The sequence below is a fragment of the Pan paniscus genome, chromosome 4 (assembly GCF_029289425.2).
Source record: "Pan paniscus chromosome 4, NHGRI_mPanPan1-v2.0_pri, whole genome shotgun sequence".
NCBI lineage: Eukaryota > Metazoa > Chordata > Mammalia > Primates > Hominidae > Pan > Pan paniscus.
The window spans coordinates 51,277,815-51,302,507 of record NC_073253.2 but is presented as its reverse complement, the minus strand read 5'-3'; the positions used below and the strand labels follow the sequence as shown (position 1 = coordinate 51,302,507).

At 40.1% G+C, this 24,693-nt stretch overlaps 1 protein-coding gene across 2 annotated transcripts in view; it reads left to right on the top strand.

The window, feature by feature from the left end:
• IPO11 (importin 11) overlaps positions 1–15,143 on the top strand; it is a 212,552-nt gene extending 197,409 nt beyond the window's left edge. For both annotated transcript variants that reach the window (XM_003827413.5, XM_063604439.1), the window contains one exon: positions 13,714–15,143. In XM_003827413.5, coding sequence (XP_003827461.3) covers positions 13,714–13,878 — 165 coding nt within the window. In that variant the 3' untranslated portion in view covers positions 13,879–15,143. The remainder of the gene's footprint in view (positions 1–13,713) is intronic.
• Positions 15,144–24,693: the final 9,550 nt, after the last annotated feature.

Below are 24,693 nucleotides of genomic sequence, written 5' to 3'. Positions count from 1 at the left end.
CCCCTATCTGATGGGCTCAAGCCATCCTCCCACCTCAGCCCTCCAAGTAGCAGGGACTACAGGTGCACACCACCACACCTGGCTAATTTTCATATTTTTTGTAGAGAAGAACTTTTGCCATGTTGCCCAGGCTTGTCTTGAACTCCCAAGCTCAGGCAATCGGCCCGCCTCAGCCTCCCAAAGTACTGGGATTACAGGTGTGAGCCACCACGCCTGGCACACATGCTCTTCTTAAAAATGTGATTTTGACATTCTTCCTTATTGGCAGGTTGGGTCTATATTCCTTCCCTTTGAAACTGGGCAAATTTGCTGATAGTTTATGATTTCCCAAGTCTCGATTATAAGATAGAGCTTCCACCTGGTTCTCTAAGGACACTTGTACTTGGAAACCAGCCACCATACTATAAGGAAGCCCATAAATCCATAAGAAGTAGGCCTCATTTTCCCCATCTGAGATCCCAGTTGATAGCCAGCATTAACTACTAAACTCATGAATCAGTGACCCTTAAGATGATTCCAGCCCCTGAAGGGCCTGAGTCACCCCAAGCCTTCAAGTCCTCCCTGTGTATATCCTAGCCACTTTAATTAATTTTTACATGAACCCTTGCAAGGTGAAATTACCTATGACAGACTTTAAAACAGCTGTGGTGCAGTTTTATCTTTATTTTCTTTTTCACATGTGCATTGTGTGTGAACATCATATTAATAAATCATCTGATTTTCTGGAGGTGTCTCCTTGGAATAAAGTACTTTAAAATAAAACACATAGAAAAGGAAAGCTTTTGTTATAGAAACTATTCAGATATTATTTATGACTTTCTTTGAACTTAACAAGAGTTGATTTCATCCCCACAATTGTCTTACTGAGCTGCAAGAAACCTGATGAGTTTCTTAACCTTATTCAAAATGGCTTTATGTCATTGTGTGAATTAAGTTGAGGTAACTTTTACATACAGACAAAGAGGAGGAAGGATCTTTGTTTAATAGTGGTTCTCAACTGGGTACTATTTTGCCCTGCTCCTCGCCCCTTCCCGCCAGCATTGTTATTACAGGACAGGGAAGTGCTGCTGGCAGTAATGGGTGGGAGCCAAGGCTGTTGCTAAGTTCTGCAGTACGTGGAACTGAAATGGAAGAGTTCCCTGACCCGCCCCCCACCACCCCGCAGGATATGCGACAGGGGTGTGACTCATCCACAAGTGCTCAAGCCCCTTATGGGAGGGTGAGCATGCAGACAGGTAGGTGCAGGAGCCAGGGCAAATACCCCTGGGCTCCAGCCCCATGACAACATCCAGAGGTGGTAGCCTGCAACTCCCAAAACCCAAGTGTGTGTGTATGTGTTACAGTCCACTTTTAGCTTTGCTGTCTGCAGACAGCTTAAGCGTTAACCAGCTCAGTGCCGTCTTAGTACGCAGGTCCTTGTCTGGCATCCAGGAAGAATCAGGTCACACACAGACTTGAAGATGGTGAATGTGGGGGTTTTATTGACTGGTGGAGGTGGCTCTCAGTGAGCTGTATGGGGAGCTGGAAAGGGTATGGAGTGGGAAGATGATCTTTCCCTAGACTTTAGCCATCCAGTGGCCAATCTCCTTTCCTACCACCCCAGCCGAACTCCTATTGGCGTTCTGATGCTCCTCTTCTTCCTTCCCTGCTGTGCCATTCTGCTGTTCTGCTCTTCTTTTCTCCTTATGGAGCTGTGGATTGCGGTCTATATAGGTACAGGATAAGGGGGTGTGGTGGGCCGTATGGAAACTTTTGGGCATGAAAACAGGAGTGCCTGTTCCCATTTAGGGCCTCGAGTTTCCTGGCTTGAGGGTGAGGCCTTTGCCAGGGAACTGCCCTCTTCTACCCAGTATTTCCGTTTTCTGTCTGTGTCAGAACAACCCCCCCCAATAACAAAGAATTATCTACCCAATGTTTGATAGTCCCAAGTTTGAGAAACCCTGAATTTAAGCCACCCATGTTTTGTTGGTTTAGTTTTGAGTTTAGATTTTGCAAGTATAATTATCTTGTTTCACTGAGCAGTTGCAGGAGTATCATTCAAGAAGTATTTATTAGGTGCATACCATGTGCCAAAATAGTAGATGGCTTATAGAGGGCCTTGTATGCCATAAGTGTAGCAGACAGAATAATCCCTCTCATCCCCCAGGGATGTGCATGTCCTAATCCCTGGAACCTGTGAATGTGTTTCATGTATCAAAGAACAAAATTTCAACAAAGTGAGTTTCAAAGATTTAATTAGCTTTTATTAGTGATTCATGAATCAGGCAGCATCCAATCTGCAAAATAGATGGGAGCTCTGAGGAGGTGGCGGAAGAGTTGGTTTTTATAAGGTAACTTGAACAGGATCAAGGAAACAGCATAGTACAGAAAGTGGACTGGTTAACATTTGTTTACTTTCCTTGGGTGGGCTAAGGGAAAGGGTGCTTCCTTATCCTATCTCAGGTTTACTGGGCCCCTTTTGATTGGTTACTGTGAATCTCAATTTTAGATAACTGGCCTGTTTTTAAATTTTGTTTGATTACATGGCATTTAGCACAAGTGACTGCAATCTGGTTATTTAACACATGACAAAATGGAATTTGCTGATCAAAGATAGGTACATTTGGATTATCTAGATAGGAACATTTGTCATGACAAGTCATTAAAAGTGGAAGATGGGGTGGAGGGGGAGGTGGGGGAGGAAGGGGGGTGGCAGTGGTGCAGAACAGAGAGGAGGAGGAGCCAGAATAGAAAACAAAGAGAACATATTTCTGTTACTGTGGCCCAAGGACAGCTAACTGGCTATGTGGACATATCTATCTAACGGCATTATTATTCACTGAGTGGAAGCAGTTAATCTGTAGGTAGCTAAATGTTGATGGGCAGGGTGGGCAGGAGGAGAAAGTTGAGATCCCGTAGTAGGAAAATGCCAGGAAGCTTTCTTAGATGTGGCTAAGCACAATCTCAAATCTTTTCTTGCCAAAAGTTTTCTACTCTTTTTGAAGATTCCTCAATAAATCAAAATATAATCAAATAACATTTAAAAATATATATACATCTGATCTGTGATAAAAACCAATGAGATGGCCAGGTACGGTGGCTCACACCTGTAATCCCAGCACTTTGGGAGGTCGAGGCGGGTGGATCACTTGAGACCAGCCTGGCCACCATGGTGTGACCCCATCTATACTAAAAATACAAAAATCAGCTGGGCACGGTGGCATGCCCCTGTAGTCCCTGCTACTTGGGAGGCTGAGGCATGAGAATCGCTTGAACCTGGGAGGCAGAGGTTGCAGTGAGCTGAGGCTGTGCCCCTGCACTCCAGCCTGGGGCACAGGGTGAGACTCTGACTCAAAAAAAAAAAAAAAAAAAAAAAATCAGTGAGAGAACAGGATCTGCTTTAGAAAAATTAGCCTCATAGCCAAACTTGGTTTATTTAACAATTTTGCTCTGTCAGCAGATGGTCAAGATGGAAAATTTTTAGCCCCTTATTCATCTCCATCACATTTTGTCATTTTTATAAATTATTCATACACCATTTGATGAAATCAAATTTTTGAAAGAGATTGAGGACACTGACCCATTATTAAACTTTCTTGCCTTTAAAGGTTCTCATTCAACATTTCCTCTTTATAGCACCTGCACTTTTCAGTCCTTCACCTGATACTTGACCTTGTTGAGCATTTTTATCAAGAGACTTGAGATTCTCATAAGATTTGCTCAGTGATCTTGCTTCTTGGAACCACAAAGGCAATTAGAACAATAAGGAGATACAAGGGAGCAGCTGTGTCCTATAGATGTTCATACTTGTTCAGATTTCTCAGTCCCTGTAATAAAAATGTAGACAGAAATAAATGATATTCAGAAAACTCGGCATATCCATGACATTTAGATTTCAAATAGAAATCTCATCTGATTTTTCCTCACAGTTTATCTTCTTTCCATTCTCTGAATCACCTGGTGTCCACATATAATAGGAACAATGTATTAATTCACATGTTTGGTATAGTATATACTCTCCCATAGTGACAAACAGGAATATTAATTATATTTCTGAGAGGGAAGTAATAGAATTAAAGGCAGTGCTGGATAGTGGCACTTTTAAATATCTAGCAGTCTTTTTCTAATTTAGTAACATTAATGTGCCATAGCACACCCCTAAATATTCTATTACACTTTGTTATGTAGCCATTTTACTTTAATGACAATAAGATGAATGGAAGGAAAACAATTCCCTATTATTTAATTTAGTTATATATTAAAGTTGTTTTTTTTTAATGTAAAGAGTTCACCCCATTGCTGGAAACTGAATGGAGACAGTCCTAAATTGCACTGCCAAAATTGAGTTATAAGTAGAAATGCTTTTATAAAACATGTAAGAAATTATCTCAAAAAGCAACATAGTTTTACAGGATTCTAAAAATACATGTAAGATTATAACATTTTTATTGGTGCAAAATTTATCTTATTTTCCTACACATTTTCTTTTTGTGATAGTAAGTCTTCCCCACAGCCTTCTGTATAAACTGATGCTAAGGATAGCCTATGGTAGTCTTGTGAGCCTATGTTTAGTTGAGCTTAAGATGATCTAGTGGGTGTATAGTGACAGATCTGAATAATATGATCAGGAAACTTAATATCTATATATAAAAATTCTACTCTATAAGTAGAATATGTAAATGTTCATGAAACATTTACAAAAACTGAGCATATTCTAGGCTAACAAAGAAAATCCCTAGTTTCTTAGAATAGAAATAGTACAGGTTAAATTATCTGACCACATTAAAGTAAAACCAGGTATTACACAAAGGTTGAGAGAAATACTGGTTCCATAAAGTTTTTTAAACAGTATTTTAAAGGGGAAGCTTGAAATTTTGAAGTAGATGACATACAACATTGAGATTGTTACACATAAAAACATGGGAGCAAAACTTAATTATTCCTAGCCTTAAGTAATTTTATTATACAAGAAAAAATGAAAATAAATGAACTCTACTTACGTCAAGATGTGAAAAAAAGGAAAAATAGAGACATTAGAAAAAATCAGCCTTAGAAAAATAGAAGACATTAATAATTTTAAAAATTAGAAGACAGAAAAGTACTAAAATTGATGAATAAGTATTGTTTGCTTGTTCTTCTTAAAAACCCCACAGAATAGATAAACCTGGCCAATTTAATCAAGGGGTGGAAGAATAAACATAAAATATTAGGGATAAGAAGGCATATAATATGGCTTCAGGTATTGTACATGCAAGTCTAGGCTAATCAATGGAAAAATCTTTTCAGGACAGTTTTCCCATATTAATTTTACCAAAAAAAAATTAAAAATAAACTTAGGACCTGATAGAAATAGATTTATAACCACGGAAGAAGTGGTTTAAATTGCCTCCTTCCCCCCAAAAGCCCCTCTCCTCAAATGTTTCTTGCTTGCTCATTGCAAGTGGTTTTACCAGAATGTACTATCAGTCTTTTTTTTTTAAGTAGTTTAATTCATTTAATATTACTAATGACAGGCCGGGCTGGGTGGCTTACGCCTGTAATGCCAGCACTTTGGGAGGCCAAGGCAGGTGGATCACTTGAGGTCAGGAGTTCAAGACCAGCCTGGCCAACATGGTGAAACCCCATCTCTACAAAAAATTAGCCAGGCATGGTATTGCACGCCTGTAGTCCCAGCTCCTTGAATTTGAATGGCTGAGGCAGAAGACTTGCCTGAACCCAGGAGGCGGAGGCTGTAGTGAGCCAAGATCTCACCACTGCACTCCAGCCTGGGAGACAGAGTGAGACCCTGTTTCTAAAATGAAAAATTACTAATGACATTCTTTTAGCAATAGCTTGTCTTTCCACACTTCTTTCTTCTTTTGTTCCTCCATCCCTCCCTTCCTTTCTTCCTTTGTATCCAATTTTAAAGAATAGATCATTCTATGCTAGTTCAACTATTCTAGAACCTAGAAAAAAGAATAAAACAAAAGAATAGATGGCTTTTTAAAATAAAAATAGATGCAAAAAATGTAAATTACTATCAGCAAATTTGATCTAACATTAAATTTAACATTTATTCCTGGTAAAATTTCTTATTGAAATAGGAATAGAATATTATGTCTTTACCATGATAAAATATCTATTTGAAACTGCACAAACAGGCCGGGCATGGTGGCTCACGCTTGTAATCCCAGCACTTTGGGAGGCCGAGGCAGGCGGATCACGAGGTCAGGAGCTCAAGACCATCCTGGTTAACACGGTGAAACCCTATCTCTACTAAAAATACAAAAAATTAGCCGGGCACGGTGGTGGGCGCCTGTAGTCCCACCTAGTCGGGAGGCTGAGGCAGGAGAATGGCGTGAACCCAGGAGGGTGGAGTTTGCAGTGAGCTGAGCCTAGATTGCGCCACTGCACTCCAGCCTGGGTGACAGGGCGAGACTCCACCTCAAAAAAAAAAAAGAAACTGCACAAACATACCACTGGATAGTGAATATTGTAAATGCCAGAAAATTCTGTCTTCTGTAACAGACCTCTGGAATCTCAACTTAATGTAATAGTTTATTGCTCAGGAAAACCACAAGAGAGGCAGGAGCAGGAGTGGGTCTTGAAATCCGCAGTCTTTAAGGGATGATCCTGTCAACAAAGAGAGTCATACTCTGTAAAATATTTTAAGAGATTTATTCTGAGCCAAATATGAGTGACCATGGCCTGTGATATAGGCCTCAGGAGGTCCTGAGAACATGTGCCCAAGGTGGTTGGGATACATCTTGGTTTTATACATTTTAGGGAGACGTGAGACTTCAGTCAAATGCATTTAAGAAATACAGGGCTGGGCGCGATGCCTCACACCTGTAATCCCAGCACTTTGGGAGGCCAAGGTGGGCGGATCACGAGGTCAGGAGATTGAGACCATTCTGGCTAACACGGTGAAACCCCGTCTCTCCTAAAAATACAAAAACTTAGCCGGGTGTGGTGGCGGGTGCCTGTAGTCCCAGCTACTCGGGAGGCTGAGGCAGGAGAATGGCATGAACCCGGGAGGCGGAGCTTGCGGTGAGCCAAGATTGTGCCACTGCGCTCCAGCCTGGGCAACAGAGCGAGACTCTGTCTAAAAAAAAAAAAAAAAAAAGAAATACATTGGTCCAGAAAGGTGGGACAAAATGTAGAGGCAGGAGGCTTCCAGATTATTGGTAGATTTAAATTTTTCTGGTTGACAGTTGGTTGAGTTTTTCTAAAGACCTGGAGTCAATAGAAAAGAAATGTCTGGGTTGTGGAGACCAAAGTTTTATCATGCAGATGAAGCCTCCAGGTGGCAGGCTTCAAAGAGCATGAATTATAAATGTCTCTTATCAGACTTAAGGTCTTTGTTGATGCTATTACTGGAGAGGTATAATGAGGCACATCTGCTTGCCATCATGGCCTGAAGCAGTCTTTCAGGTTAAATTTTAAGAGTGTCCTGGCCAAAGAGGAAGTCCATTCAAACGGATGGTGGGTGGCGGAGGGCCTTACGATTTTATTTCTGGTTTACAATCGAGACTTATTGAAATGCATGGCTTCAACACATGGCTCTGTCTAGCAGGAAAACTGTGAAAAAGAATGAGTACGAGTAGTTTAAGAGTTAGGTTGAATAATGGCACTTATCATTTCTGCTCACATTCCATTGGCTGGAAATGTGGTCTGTGTGGCCTAGGAAAAAGAGTAAAAGAGTTTGATGATGATGATACAATAGTCTGTTACGCGGAGTTTCTAGCCAATGCGATGAGAAGAGAGTCTATGTAAGTTTTAAGTATTGGCAAAGAAGAGACGAAATTCAGAAGTCATTGTAATGATAATGTTGTAGTAAAAACCAGGTTCTTGTCACACGACCAGGAAGGATTAGGCTGGCAGACACTTTGAAGGGCGAGGGGGAACAGAATTATTGGGCAAAAATGGAAAAAAACTCAGCAAAGTGACAGGGGTACCTGTTAACAGGTCCCCATCTCACAGATTGAATCTCAGGTTCACACACAGGAACAGGAGAGGCCAGGCTCCTCCCCCTGCAAATGGGGCATAAATTTCCCAAGGCTCCACCCTGTCCTCCCACGGAGCAGGACGGTTAGAGATTCTCCCAGACCTGCAGTCCGTTTTTCGGCCTTCAGGCTGTTTTAGGCTTGTAGGCTGGGTTTAAGGGGGAAGGGGAGTAGGGCCTTGGCTGCCTCCTGTCTCTGTCAGTAATTTAAGCCAGGAAAGTCCCTAAGAAGATCAACAGATCAACTATGAAGATAATTTAATAAGTGATAATTATATATAAATGTATGTTGCTGTTATATGCTAGCAATAACTAGTTAGGAAAAGCAGGCTAAATGAACGTCTTTTACAAATTTAAATCTCATTTACCCTGTGATTTGAGGAATCCTTTGGAATTCAGGAAACAAAAACTAAAATCAAGAAGCGCACTAAACTTTTGGACAGTGGAGGAGTCAAACAATGATTAAAAAAAAAAAGTCATCAACATTTCCTAGTATGCACACAGTAAAGTAAAACTCCCTCAAAATTGCCTCAGTGAGTCTAAAGGAGAAAGGAAACCTGAAAGGTTTCTGGCAAGTAATGGTAAATGGGTTTAAGTTTAAAGAGCTTGTAATTAGTAGCTGAAGGGTTTTTTTTTTTTCTTTTAAGTGTTACATGTTTTCTTTAGCCTGTTGTCTATATTCTTTTATTTTAATGCATACGGAAATACCTGTAGATGTTTTATTGTGTTTTCTTGAGAGGTTAGGCCTCAAAACGCTTGGCCCATGTTTTTCTGTAGCAGTGCTTCTTATTTTTGGATGTATATCACGATCACTTGGGGAGCTTTTAAATATTCTGGTACCTGAAACTACTTAAAATCAGAATCACTAGGAGTAGGACTTAGACATCAGCATTTTTTAAAGTTCCCCAAATGATTCCCTTATGCTGCCAAGTGAAGAACTATTGTATAAAGATTTGTTGTGACTTTGCTGAGGCTTCCCTTTCTCCTTTATTCTTATTGTTAGTTTTAAATGAAATAATATATGTGAATGGCCTACCCTGTACCTAGCAGAAGCCTTGCTTATGATTGGAGTTTAGTAAATGTGGATATTGTATTTTGATTCCCATTTAATTGCTCTGAAGATGATTGCATATTGAAACGTGAAGAAATAAGCAGATGTTCTGTTGCTCAGATCTAGGCTTGAAATAATTACTTTGTCTAATTGCTTGAGTTGTGTTTCTGTCAAGTTTACTCTCAGAGATTTAAATAAAGCACACTGCAGTAAAGGCATACTAGAGTAAGAATGCCCAAGTAATAATGGTCAAGTACTAATAGAAAGAAAAATAATTATGTCAGGAAACCTAGCTTACAAGATAATTGCTAAATTGGAATTTTAATTTGTTCACTGAGACATGTATGTATATACAGTTATTTTTATCTCATGAAGTCTAGATCCCAGTGTTTCTAGACATAGCAATGTAAAATAGTTCCTTTACTTACAAGCTGGTCATTTAGAAATTGTATTCCAAGCTTCTCAAAGGACAGATTGGGTTTTACAGTGGGTATAGTTTGATGATTGAGCTTGTATTGCTGCGCCCTATTGATTAAGTGGGTTCTGATTGGTATCTGCTGGACTCATACTCTTCATTAAGCCACAGAGTTAGGAGAGTTTATATCCAACAGATGTTAGAAACTTAGTTATTTTAGATATATTTCAGAAATTGACAGTTATCTGCAGCAAAACAATTAGAAAGTCAGAAAAGAAGGGAATTTTTAAACCAAAGATAATTTAATTAAGGAATTTTTGAAGACCACATGGTTAAATACATTGTTGTAGATCAATTTTCCTTTAAGATTTTTTGGCCTGTTACATACCTAGTGTATTTATGTGTCTCCTACCAAGTTTCATGGAAAGGAAGCCTGAATATATTATTATTCTTAAAAAATGTTCTACATTTCTAAGTGACAAAAATTAAATTCAAATTTAGCAATTATTTAGTATTTTTCTAGGATGGAAAACACTTTAGCAAAATTCGATAGGAAATTGTTACCAGAAAGCAGTCCTGATCCAGATCCCAAGAGAGGGCTCTTGGATCTCACACAAGAAAGAATTCAGGTTGAGTCCATAGAGTGAAGTGGAAGCAAGCTTATTAAGAAATACAGGAATAAAAGAATGGCTACTCCTTAGGCAGAGCAGCCCCGAGGGCTGCTGGCTGGCTATTTCTATGGGTATTTCTTTCTTTCTTTCTTCTTTCTTTTTCTTTTTTTTTTTTTTTAAGACAGAGTTTTGCTCTTGTTGCCCAGGCTAGAGTGCAGTGGCACAATCTAGGCTCACTGCAGTCTCCGCCTCCCGAGTAGCTGAGTTTACAGGCACATGCCACCATGGCCAGCTAATTTTTTGTATTTTTCTAGTAGAGACAGGGTTTCATTGTATCATGTTGGCCAGGCCAGTCTCAAACTCCTGACCTCAGGTTATCCACCCGCCTCAGCCTTCCAAAGTGCAGGGATTACAGGCGTGAGCCACAATGCCCGGCCTTTTATGGGTATTACTTGATTATATGCTAAACAAAGGATGGATTGTTCATGAGATTTTTTGGGAAGGGGTGGTCAATTCTTAGAACTGAGGGTTCCTCCCCCCACCGTTTTTTTTGTTTTGTTTTTTTTGAGACAGAGTTTTGCTCTTGTTACCCAGGCTGGAGTGCAATGGCATGATCTCAGCTCACCACAACCTCCACCTCCCGGGTTCAGGCGATTCTCCTGCCTCAGTCTCCCAAGTAGCTGAGATTACAGGCATGCACCACCATGCCCAGCTAATTTTGTATTTTTAGTAGAGATGGGGTTTCTCCATGTTGGTCAGGCTGGTCTCAAACTCCCGACCTCAGGTGATCTGCCCACCTCAACCTCCCAAACTGGGATTACAGGCGTGAGCCATGGCATCCAGCCAGTTCCTCCCCTTTTTAGACTATATAGGGTAACTTCTGGATGTTACCCTATATGTTACCCTACAAATACCACCATGGCATTTGTAAACCGTCATGGTGCTAGTGGGATTGTCTTTTAGCATGCTAATGCATTATAATTAACATGTAATGAGGAGTGAAGATGACCACAGGTCACTTTTGTGGCCATCTTGGTTTTGGTGGGTTTTAGCCAGCTTCTTTACCGCAACCTGTCTTATCAGCTAGGTCTTTATGACCTGTATCTTGTGCTGAACTCCTATCTCATCTTATGACTTAGAATGTCTAACGTCCTGGGAATGCAGCCCAGTGGGTCTCTGCCTTATTTTATCCAGCCCCTATTCAAGATGGAGTTGCAGGCTGGGCACGGTGGCTCAGGCCTGTAATCCCAGCACTTTGGGAGGCTGAGGTGGGCGGATCATGAGGTCAGGAGATCGAGATCATCCTGGCTAACAGGGTGAAACCCCGTCTCTACTAAAAATAAAAACAAATTAACTGGGCATAGTGGCAGGCGCCTGTAGTCCCAGCTACTCGGGAGGCTGAGGCAGGAGAATGGCGTGAACCCGGGAGGCGGAGCTTGCAGTGAGCCGAAATCGCGCCAGTGCACTCCAGCCTGAGCGACAGAGCGAGAGACTCAAAAAAAAAAAAAAAAAAAAAAAAAAAAGATGGAGTTGCACCGGTTCAAAGGCCTCTGACAAAACAACTTTACAGTAAGTAGTTTCTGAAAAATTATAATTGGGCATATAGGCTTAAAAAGTGAATAATGACATATGCCATATTAACAAGGAAAATGAAAGATTTTGATTCACTAAATTCTTGCTGGGTGAAATTGCTTATTAATGTAGTGAAATACAATGGGAAACTTTGTTTCAAGGAATAGAAATCTCAAAAAGAAATTTGTAAGTAGCCCCACAGAAACTAAAATCTTGAACCACTTTAGAAGACTACTTCATAGGTTGAAGCATATGTCAAAAGGCTGTCATTACCAACAGAGGGAACTGCTGATACACACTTCAACTAGAACCATTCTGTCTTAGAGTAATAATTTTAAAATTAAGCAATACTGAGCCACGTGCTCATTAAAATCCGATGTGTAGACTTTAGAAGTGAATCTGGCTATTAACACTTCATTTATCTGGTGTTACCCCAGAGTCAGGAATTCTGGGTAATTATCTCTTGCTAATGACTGAAGCTTCTGAAGGTTCCTAATTTTATCTTAACTATTTCAATGGAAATACTTCTTAAATGATCACATACTTTCTTAGAAGCCAAGAGCATATGGAAGTAATGGAAAGAGAACAAAACCAGGAATTTTTCCGATCTGTATTCTAGTTCTGATGAAGTCATTAACTTGAGAAAAACTAACCTTGAATGTCATTCAGAGCTTGGAGACATCAGCTTTTATCTCAAAATTGAACACAGGCCTAGCTGCTTAGAAATTGTATTATTAGACACTTATATAAGCTAATACATAAGATGAGATGTCAGTTGTAGAGTGGTTTGTCCTTTTACCAAATGGCCACAGAGGGGTATACTTTTCTAATTGCTGAGTCCATTTTTTAGAGTAATCTTCTTAATTTGGAATACTTTTAGGTTTACAGGAAAGTAACAAAAATAGTACAAAGAGTTCCCATGTGCCCCTCACCCAGTTTCTCCTAATGTTAACATTGTATGTTACATTTTTCTTTCCTCTTCTTTTTCTTTTTTTTTCGAGACAGAGTCTCGCTCTGTCGCCCAGGCTGGAGTGCAATGGCACGATCTCAGCTCACTGCAACCTCCGCATCCCAGATTCAGGCGATTCTCCTGCCTCAGCCTCCCAAGTAGCTGGGACTACAGGCGTGCACCACCACGCAAGGCTAATTTTTGTATTTTCAGTAGAGACGGGGTTTCACCATATTGGCCAGGCTGGTCTCGAACTCCTGACCTTGTGATCTGCCTGCCTCAGCCTCCTAAAGTGCTGGGATTACAGGCATGAGCCACCGAGCCTGGCCCTACATTTTCCAAATATACGTGGTACATTTATCAAAATTAAGAAACCAACATCGGTGCATTATTATTAAGTAAACTCCAGACTTTTATTTAGATTTTACCAGTTTTTCCGGTAACACTCTTAGTTGCAGGATTCAATCGGGTATATCACACATTGCACTTAGCCTGGGTCCAGGTGTGTTTTATGTATATGTATGTATGTGCATACCACAGGGATAGAAGAAGCCAAAATATTTTCTTTTGTCATTGTTATCTTTAAGGAGTGGACTTCTGGGTTATTTTTCATGAAATTACACTTCTTTTGTTTTCCAAATATCCCAGTGGGAGACGAGGAGTCCCTTTTTTTTTTTCAGCCAGAAGCATATACAGGAATTTAAATAGTATTGCAATCCAGGGTAGGGCAAACACTGTCTCCTTTCTCGATCCTGAGGGCATCACTGGGTTGCCACAGTGGCCTACCCTACCCTATCTTCCTAAGGAGAATGCTGGACAATTGTATTTAAATGTTCTTCAGCATGTTCTGTTTCTTTTAGAATGCTTTCTACTAGGCTTTGATGCTTTAAATGAATGAGTCCCCCAGCTCTTGAGAAATGCCTGATCAGAAAACATGTTCAGGGGGCGCTAGGGAACTGAAGTTAAGACTAATTGAATGAAATTTTCTTTGACAGATTTTTCCACCATGAGATTAGTACAGAATCTGTGTGAGAAGAGAGGCAGAAGCAATTTTGTTACTGTAGAAGAGATTACAAAGAACTTTTGTAAATTGCAGGTAGGAGAGACTTGTTTTGCTTTTTTGACAGTCTTGCTCCTCTCTGTATCCCACAGCTGGCCCTGAAGGACCCTGTTCATACAGTGTCACTGCAGCAGTTCATCTACGAGAAGCTCAAGGCACAGCAGGAGATGCTAGGAGAACAAGGTTTCCAGTCCCTCATGGAAACAGTGGATACGGAGATTGTCACCCAGCTACAGGAGTTTTTGCAAGGATTCTAAGAGCACATGACATGTGGCTGCCTCCCCTTTCAGAAACAAGCTGAGTAACCCAGCCTGCCGTTTGTATGTGAGAGCCTGCTGAGATGAAGAAATCACTTCATGAAAATAAGCAAAGACCACACATTTTTTACTACAAAATGTAAAGGATAAATGTAAATCCTGCATAACTAAAATCACAAACCTATTCCTCAAAAGAATTTAATTTTATATTTATGAGGGGGCCCTTCACTAAAAAGTACATGTAAAAGTACATTTGATGACAATAGCTGCTTAGTTTCCTGTTAAGAGAAGAAACTTTATCTTTTAATTATGTGCTCTTAATATTTGAAGATGAGAATTAATACCTGAGATGTTTTTCTGCAACCAAAATTCATTAAATTTGGCTGCCTTATCCTTTTTTTAAGCTAATGAAACTACAGGTTTGAAAAATGACAAAGCTGTTCAGATGATGCTATTAAAGAAATGTGTGTACTAAGCAAAAATATATAAATAGTGACAAATACACATTACCAAGCTTATCTTGCAAGGGAGTTATTTTCATCTAACATAGAAAGTGTGTTTTATCAGACAAATGCTTTTATTTTCATTCTAATAATTTGATACAGAAATTAGTAAAGGCATTTTTTTCTTTTTTTTTTCCAGTAAATACATTGGGTCTATAAATGTGCATTTGTAAGGCCCACAAAAGTGAACGTGTGGTACTGCAGTACCACGTGGGAGACCTCTGGTTATGGTTTAGTCCTAGTTCCTTTGTTACTCCTGTGAGCACCGAGAAGAACTGGGTGACTCCCAGTCCCACCTGCGCTGTGACAGTCCCACGTGGCTACGACAGACTGTTTAGTACTTACCCTTCTCAGGTTCCTCAGTGCAGGGGTGCATCAGGGCCTCAATAATAGGGGTATACCTGGGAGGATCCAGCAGTAATCCCCAGGGTACTAGGATTACTAGTACTCTGATGGAACTAGTCTTCCTTCCTTATTCCTCGAACATGCAGTACATAAAAAGGGGAAAAGGAGAAAAAAAAAGCCTTACTTTGTTTTACTTGCCATTTATTGTAAGGAAACTTTAAAGCATTTTTTAGGAAATACTCAAAAGCAAGGTTGGAAAGTGTTTTATCTTTCTATAGAAAGTTGGGTACAGTATGTAACTGCGGGAAACCCACTGCCCCTTTGTAAGCTGTGGAACCCAAACTGTATGGGGATATTTGATGTTTTCAGAAAGAGGAAGAAAATATGGTCCAAATTAAATTTTCCAAAGATACCTCACCTTGGACTGATTTGTCTGACTACTTTTCTTACTCCCCCCAAAAAATGAGTTCTTAAAAATTGCCCAGTGACTTATAGAGAATTTTCTTTTATACTCTAGCTTTGATTCTGTGCTAGTAGGTATCAGTATTGCAGGTGGCAAATCCTAGTTACCCTTTTAATTTATCTTCATTTAAAGACAAAAAGCTCCTTTCAAGTGATATTTCTTTATCAGTATTACTCAGTCCTCAAGACTGATCCAAGAAGAATTTCTTTTTGTTGACTTAATTATTTTCATTTGAAACACTAACTCATTAGTGTTATCAGAAATTCTCAAACATGCTCATTTTTCAGTTATAGTAAAGTACTCATCCTTCTAATTCCTGACAGATTTCATTATAGTGCCATACCAAATATTACTGAAATAGCTACCTTGCAAAAGAAGTAAAAAGCTTATCTCAGGGAAAGAGTTTGCTTCATTTTTAAAACTCACAAGTTTAAATAGGCTTGGTAAATAGCTCAGAAAAATAATTCATGTATCTTGAATTTTTAAGTGCTCAATTAAGACATAAAGTGTAATTATTGGTTTACAGAATTCTATTCATTAACAGAACTATATAGCAAATATATTAAGTTTAGGACAAATAACTCAGCCAGGCCTCTGGCCTCTGGGTGAACTGTGGCTCCTGAAACAAGGTAATGATCATTTATACTCCAAAAACATATTCCTTTTCTATTTATTTTCTATTCCAGAGACTTCTCCCAACCCTCTCACAAAGGCCCATGTGACTAACAATAACATTTGAAAGCTTCCTTATAAGTTGGTCCCTCCTCTCTCTCCTACTAGTCATTTTAGAGAATCCACATTATTGCATACAATTTTTAAAAAGATACAATTTTTCTTGAAAAATCCTCGCTTTAATCTTTATTTTACCCATTTCTTTATTCAGTTAGTGTTTATTGAGTTACTGTTTCATGCCATAATGCTGTACCACATTCTGAGATTAGAACAGAGTACCCACCTTCATGAAATTTCACAGTTGATTAGGAACACAGACTTGCCGACATGCTGTAAGAAAATAGGGGTTCCAATGGAAGTGCACATTCTAAAGCAGTTGGCCTGCAGGGGAAGGAGATTGTGTATGAAATAAAATGATGCTGTCACTGTATAATTTGATAGTTATTTAAAAACTGCTCCCTAATGGCATGGTTTGGTGAGGCTACTTAAGCGTCAGTGGCACTATACTGGAACTGGGCAACTCCCTGACTCCAGACTCACATCAATTTGGAGTCACTCTAACATAAAAAATCATCAGGTTTTGAAAATATTGGATCTTTGTAGCCTCACGACTAATCTCTAATTCCATGAATTAAAACATAAGGCTCACCTACTAAGGGTTGTTGTCTTTTCTTCTTCTCCAAGTCATAAACCTATTGTATAGAAATTTAAAAGTTGAAGAGCTAATGAAGATAAGATGCATGTCATGAAAACCAAAATAACTTTCTTCTCCTGACTTTAGAAAAGAAAAAAATCTGCAGAGGCATGAAAAAAATAGTATAATGAACCCCAATATACCCATCATCTAGATTTACCAAACTGTTGACATTTTGCCATATTTACTCTCTTTATATATGTGTATCTGTATATAAATATACTTAACATATACACACATGTACTTTCGCTAACCATTTGAAAGTACAAACACTACAAAAGTTTATTATTATAAACCCTTTATCTCCAAATACTTTAGCAGACATCTGAGGATGCCATTCCTCTACATATCCACTAATGCCATTATACATCTAAGAAAATTCACAATAATGCAATAACATCTAATAAACAGTTCATATTCCAATTTTCCCTACTGCCACACAGATGTCCTTTATATGACATATAATAAAAGACATACAAAAATTTGGTTTTTGATCCAGAATCCTATATTATTTATTTATTTTAGACAGGGTATCACCCTGTCACCCAGGCTGGAATGCAGTGGCTTGATCTCGGCTCACTGCAGCCTCCACCTCCCTGGCTCAGGTGTTCCTCCCACCTCAGTCTCCCAGGCAGCTGGGACTACAGGCACTTGCCACCACGCGTGGCTAATTTTTGTATTTTTTTTTGTGGAGACAGAGTTTCACCATATTGCCCAGGCTGGTCTCAAACTCCTGGGCTCAAGTGGCCCGCCTTGGCCTCCCGAAGTGTTGGGATTACAGGCCTCAGCCACCATGCCCAGCTCCATTTAGTATTTATACATTGCATTTGGCTGCTTAATTTTTCAATCTAGAATTGTCTTCTTTTAGTGTCTTTGGCTTTTTAGAAGAATCCAAGGTAATTGCCCTGCAGAATATTCCTTATTGTGGAATTTTCTAATTGTTTCCTCACAATTTTATTCAGGTAAGCATTTTTGGCAACAACACTAATCTGGTAATGTACAATTTCTGTGACATCACATCAGGAGGCATATAAACTAAGCACCAGGCCTCTCTATTATAAGGATTATTATTATTATTACTATTTTTTTTTTTTTTGAGATGGAGTCTCGCACTGTCACCCAGGCTGGAGTGCAATGGCGCAATCTCTGCTCACTGCAGCCTCCACCTCCCGGGTTCAAGTGATGCTCCTGCCTCAGCCTCCCAAGTAGCTGGTACTACAGGCGCCTGCCACCATGCCCAGCTAATTCTTTGCATTTTTAGTAGAGATGGGTTTCACCATGTTGGCCAGGCTGGTCTTGAACTCCTGACCTCGTGATCCACCTTCCTCAGCCTCCTAAAGTGCTGGGATTACAGGCGTGAGCCACTGCGCCTGGCTGGATAAATTTTTAAAGAGTTCTTATGGCTCTAGAAATTTCCAGTGGTTATTTTGTTGATTGTTTGTTTGTTTTAACCTGAATCAGAGCTCTTACCACCACCAGCTTGCCTGTTAATTTACAGAAGTTCTGCAACTTTCTTTTAACCTAGAAAAGTAGCATGGCTGAACTGGGGAAGAGGTATATTAAACTTGGTTCAAGTTTCATCAGTCTTAAGTCTCCGAAACTCCTTTATGTTACTGCAAACCCTTTAGTCAAGAGTCATCTTGGCCGGACGCGGTGGCTCACACCTGTAATCCCAGCTACTCAGGAGGCTGAGGCGGGAGAATTGCTTGAACCCGGGAGGCAGAGGTTGCAGTGAGCCAAGATCACGCCATTGCACTCCAGCCTAGGCGATGAGAGTGAAATGCCATGTCAAAAAAGAAAAAAGTCATCTCTCTAAGAGTTCTATTTCTCTCTCTCATTTTTAAGTTATGTAGTTCTTTGTGACTTCCAATATAACTTGAACTCACACACCACTAAAATGGAAGGCAAACACTGCCTTTTCCATTACCAAAATATCCTCTTTGGATTTGGAAACTTGGCAAAGACGCAGATATGCAGCAATACTTTATCTTTTTAGTGAGACTCAAATTTGGGCTGAGCTTAGAAACATGCTAGACTTGAGAGCATTACCTTTGAGTGTGGTTAAGGATAAGAAGCAGTACTTATCAGCTGGTAAAATGAGGAGAAAAAAATAATCATTTCCTTAAATGTGAAGCTTTGATCTTGATATCTTGGTAGGACTGTGACATCTGCTGGAAAAGCAGTTTAAAGTCACCTTTTTACCACCTAATAAACTACATTCTATCCCAAACATATCTTAATTATGTGGAATTTGGTGTCCCATGAAGTAGTAAAAACCATTCATCTGGTTGTAGAGCTGGAAGTTTTTACACAGCTTCATGCTGTTTGAAGTAGAGCTTTAGAGCACTTGTGGGTGAATACCTCAATGTCCTGGAAAGGGTTCTAGCTGTTGGTCTGAGAGTCTGTTTTTACTTCTGGGCAATTGGACTCCGGCCTGAGGGACTCCTTATGGTCTGAAGCACTGGGATAAAATTCAAAACTGAGAGTTATTGACTACATTTTCTCTTGAATTCTTTCTTACCGTATCAAGTGGAAGGTCCCTGATTGGCCAACGATCTTTAACAAGCAAGACGGTTTTGTTCTTTGTTCCAGCAAATGCCCGCATCCAACTCATCTGGGCCTGTCTGTTGGAATGTATTAGTTAAGTGTGCTTTGAGGAACTGTCTAATCCAGGAAGGAATATATTGGTATCTGGCAATCCAGCCCTTTTCCCTTCAATGTAAAACATTGATTTTCATGCCACTTTAATGTGCCAGTAGGTCAAAAATAGAATGCAAGTAACTGCTAGAACAGGGAAGAGTCCAGGGAGGCTTAAAGCATTTCTATCTGTCTGCAACTAGGCAGGTGGCTTTAAAGTGGGAAATAGGTCTTTTGGCTAGAAATCTGCTTGTTGGGGTTTTTTGTTTTTTTGTTTTTTTTTTTTGAGGTGAAGTCTTGTTCTGTCACCCAGGCTGGAGTGCAGTGGTGCGATCTCGGCTCACTGCAAGCTACACCTCCCAGGTTCACACCATGTTCCTGCCTCAGCCTCCCGAGTAGCTAGGACTACAGGCACCCACCACCACACCCGGCTAATTTTTAAAAAAAATTTTTTTTAGTAGAGACGGGGTTTCGCTGTGTTAGCCAGGATGATCTCGATCTCCTGACCTCGTGATCTGCCTGCCTCGGCCTCCCAAAGTGCTGGGGTTACAGGTGTGAGCCACCACGCCTGGCCTGGGGATTTTTATTGTAAGGGTTAGAGCAGAAAAGTCTGGAGATGAGACTGAGCAGACCTGCAAGTGAGCTTTCAGTTTTTCTCAGTTGCTTTAACCTGAAGTGAGATCAGCATCTCATTTCAAAAGGGGCAGGTCATTTCCACAGTGTTCTGTAGGGCAACTCCAAAGTGACTTTCTTTTCTTTTTGTAATGAACACTGCAATTTGAGCAAGAGTCTAGAAGAGCAAAACTTTTTGATTGACAGGAAAGTTGTAGCTCAGAAAAGTGCTCACTGAGCTCAGAAATGTATTGACAGCCAGGGGAGGAAAGTCTATTGACAGATCTGGAGGTAATCACAAGTTAATGAAGAGCTCTATTTAGGCAAGGGAGGCAGTTTGATTATTTCTTTTTTGAATTGAAAGGCATATGGCCTGGACTGTCTCTGGCAGTGAAATCAATACCATGAAATGGCCTTTTCCTTTCAGCCTTGTCTGTTCTTAAAGCACAATGCATTGAGGAATGCTGAACGAGGTGAGGAAATTCATTGTTTCAGTATATGTACAAGATAAACCTACTAAAGGCCACTCACAATTTGGAAGTATGGAAACCTAAATTTACTGAAATAATAAATTAGGGACTTGGCTATTTTAGAAAGCTCTTCTTTCAAAAGGTTCTTCGTTATAGTTACTATTTGGACTAAAGGAACAAGGTAGACTTTTAATTAACCTTTTTTTTTCTAGTAATAAAATTGCAGAGCAGGAATGGAATCAAGGAGATGATCTATTCTTAACCTAATCATTTCACAGATGAGGAAATGGACCAGAAAGATAAGGCCAACAGCCCTGGGTCCTTGGTACCTCCTTCAATACACTATTTTATTTTATTTTATTTATTTTATTTTATTTTATTTTCAAGATGGAGTTTCGCTCTGTCCCTAGGCTGGAGTGCAATGGCGCAATCTCAGCTCACTGCAACCTCTGCCTCCCGGGTTCAAGCGATTCTCCTGCCTCAGCCCCGAAGTAGCTGGGATTACAGGCATGCGCCATCAAGCCTGGCTAATTTTGTATTTTTAATAGAGATGGGGTTTTGCCGTGTTGGCCAGGCTGGTCTCGAACTCCTGACCTCGGGTGATCTGCCAGCCTTAGCCTTCCAAACTGCTGGGATTACAGGTGTGAGCCACTGTGCCTGGCCGCTTTATTTATTATTAATATTATTATTATTACTGAGACAAAGTCTCACTCTGTCACCCAGGCTGGAGTTCAGTGGTGTGATCTCAGCTCACTGCAGCCTCTGCCACCCAGGTTCAAGGGATTCTCCTGCCTCAGCCTCCTGAGTAGATGGGACTACAGATGTGCACCACCAGGTCTGGCTAATTTTTCGTATTTTTAGTAGAGATGGGGTTTCACCATGTTGACCAGGCTGGCTAGTTCATTTGGCTAGTTTGGGAGTTCTGCCCGCCTCGGCCTCTCAAAGTGCTGGGATTTCAGGCATGAGCCACCGCGCCCAGCCTACTTCAATGTACTTTATTTATTTTTATTTTTTTAGTTTTGAGACGGAGTCTCGCTCTGTCACCCAGGCTGGAGTGCAGTGGCACAATCTCGGCTCACTGCAAGCTCCGCCTCCCGGGTTCACGCCATTCTCCTGCCTCAGCCTCCCGAGTAGCTGGGACTACGGGCGCCCGCCACCATGCCCGGCTAATTTTTTGTATTTTTAGTAGAGACGGGGTTTCACTGTGTTAGCCAGGATGGTCTCGGTCTCCTGACCTCGTGATCTGCCCACCTTGGCCTCCCAAAGTGCTGGGATTACAGGCGTGAGCCACCGCACCCGGCAATATACTTTAAATTATACTTCCTTTTAAAAAATGTTAATGGTTCCCTAAATTTACAATATACATTTTAATCTACGTCTACCTTCAAATAACACTTCATGTGTAGTGCAGATACTTTATAACAGGGTAGTCCCAATTCCTGTCTCCCAACCCCTATGAAGTTGCTGTCTCTCATTTCACTTATTCATGGGTTATAATCATCTAATACATTATTACTGCTATTAAACAGTTACCCTTCAGTTCAAGTAAGAATTTTAAAAATTAAAGATTTGGTTTTGCCTTTATTTCTTCTCTGACAGTCGTCCTTTCTTTATAGAGATCCAAGTCTCTATATCATTGACGTATATCATTTTCCTTCTAATATTTCTTGCATGGCAGGCCTGATGGCAACGAATTCCCTGTCTGTGTCTGTGTCTGAGAAAGTCTTTTTCCTTAACTTTTGAAGGATACTTTTACTGATACAAGATTCCAGGTTTTTCTTCTTCCGGCCCTTTATTTTCACTTCACACATTTCTTGCTTGCATGGTTTCTGATGAGAAGTCCACTACAATTCTTTTTTGTTGTTGTTTGTTTTTTTTTTTTGTTTTTTTTGTTTTTAATTTTATTTTTATTTTTATTTCTTTTTTTTTTTCTTTATTTTTTTCTTTTTTATTATATTTTAAGTTTTAGGGTACATGTGCACATTGTGCAGGTTAGTTACATATGTATACATGTGCCATGCTGGTGCACTGCACCCACTAACTCGTCATCTAGCATTAGGTATATCTCCCAATGCTATCCCTCCCCCCTCCCCCCTCCCCACCACAGTCCCCAGAGTGTGATATTCCCCTTCCTGTGTCCATGTGATCTCATTGTTCAATTCCCACCTGTGAGTGAGAATATGCGGTGTTTGGTTTTTTGTTCTTGCGATAGTTTACTGAGAATGATGGTTTCCAGTTTCATCCATGTCCCTACAAAGGACATGAACTCATCATTTTTATGGCTGCATAGTATTCCATGGTGTATATGTGCCACATTTTCTTAATCCAGTCTATCATTGTTGGACATTTGGGTTGGTTCCAAGTCTTTGCTATTGTGAATAATGCCGCAATAAACATACGTGTGCATGTGTCTTTATAGCAGCATGATTTATAGTCATTTGGGTATATACCCAGTAATGGGATGGCTGAGTCAAATGGTATTTCTAGCTCTAGATCCCTGAGGAATCGCCACACTGACTTCTGCAATGGTTGAACTAGTTTACAGTCCCACCAACAGTATAAAAGTGTTCCTATTTCTCCACATCCTCTCCAGCACCTGTTGTTTCCTGACTTTTTAATGATTGCCATTCTAACTGGTATGAGATGATATCTCACAGTGGTTTTGATTTGCATTTCTCTGATGGCCAGTGATGATGAGCATTTTTTCATGTGTTTTTTGGCTGCATAAATGTCTTCTTTTGAGAAGTGTCTGTTCATGTCCTTCGCCCACTTTTTGATGGGGTTGTTTGTTTTTTTCTTGTAAATTTGTTTGAGTTCATTGTAGATTCTGGATATTAGCCCTTTGTCAGATGAGTAGGTTGCGAAAATTTTCTCCCATGTTGTAGGTTGCCTGTTCACTCTGATGGTAGTTTCTTTTGCTGTGCAGAAGCTCTTTAGTTTAATTAGATCCCATTTGTCAATTCTGGCTTTTGTTGCCATTGCTTTTGGTGTTTTGGACATGAAGTCCTTGCCCACGCCTATGTCCTGAATGGTAATGCCTAGGTTTTCTTCTAGGGTTTTTATGGTTTTAGGTCTAACGTTTAAATCTTTAATCCATCTTGAATTGATTTTTGTATAAGGTGTAAGGAAGGGATCCAGTTTCAGCTTTCTACATATGGCTAGCCAGTTTTCCCAGCACCATTTATTAAATAGGGAATCCTTTCCCCATTGCTTGTTTTTCTCAGGTTTGTCAAAGATCAGATAGTTGTAGGTAAGTGGCGTTATTTCTGAGCGCTCTGTTCTGTTCCATTGATCTATATCTCTGTTTTGGTACCAGTACCATGCTGTTTTGGTTACTGTAGCCTTGTAGTATAGTTTGAAGTCAGGTAGTGTGATGCCTCCAGCTTTGTTCTTTTGGCTTAGGATTGACTTGGCGATGCGGGCTCTTTTTTGGTTCCATATGAACTTTAAAGTAGTTTTTTCCAATTCTGTGAAGAAAGTCATTGGTAGCCTGATGGGGATGGCATTGAATCTGTAAATTACCTTGGGCAGTATGGCCATTTTCACGATATTGATTCTTCCTATCCATGAGCATGGAATGTTCTTCCATTTGTTTGTATCCTCTTTTATTTCCTTGAGCAGTGGTTTGTAGTTCTCCTTGAAGAGGTCCTTCACATCCCTTGTAAGTTGGATTCCTAGGTATTTTATTCTCTTTGAAGCAATTGTGAATGGGAGTTCACTCATGATTTGGCTCTCTGTTTGTCTGTTGTTGGTGTATAGGAATGCTTGTGATTTTTGTACATTGATTTTGTATCCTGAGACTTTGCTGAAGTTGCTTATCAGCTTAAGGAGATTTTGGGCTGAGACGATGGGGTTTTCTAGATAAACAATCATGTCATCTGCAAACAGGAACAATTTGACTTCCTCTTTTCCTAATTGAATACCCTTTATTTCCTTCTCCTGCCTGATTGCCCTGGCCAGAACTTCCAACACTATGTTGAATAGGAGCAGTGAGAGAGGGCATCCCTGTCTTGTGCCAGTTTTCAAAGGGAATGCTTCCAGTTTTTGCCCATTCAGTATGATATTGGCTGTGGGTTTGTCATAGATAGCTCTTATTATTTTGAAATATGTCCCATCAATACCTAATTTATTGAGAGTTTTTAGCATGAAGGGTTGTTGAATTTTGTCAAAGGCTTTTTCTGCATCTATGGAGATAATCATATGGTTTTTGTCTTTGGCTCTGTTTATATGCTGGATTACATTTATTGATTTGCGTATATTGAACCAGCCTTGCATCCCAGGGATGAAGCCCACTTGATCATGGTGGATAAGCTTTTTGATGTGCTGCTGGATTTGGTTTGCCAGTATTTTATTGAGGATTTTTGCATCAATGTTCATCAAGGATATTGGTCTAAAATTCTCTTTTTTGGTTGTGTCTCT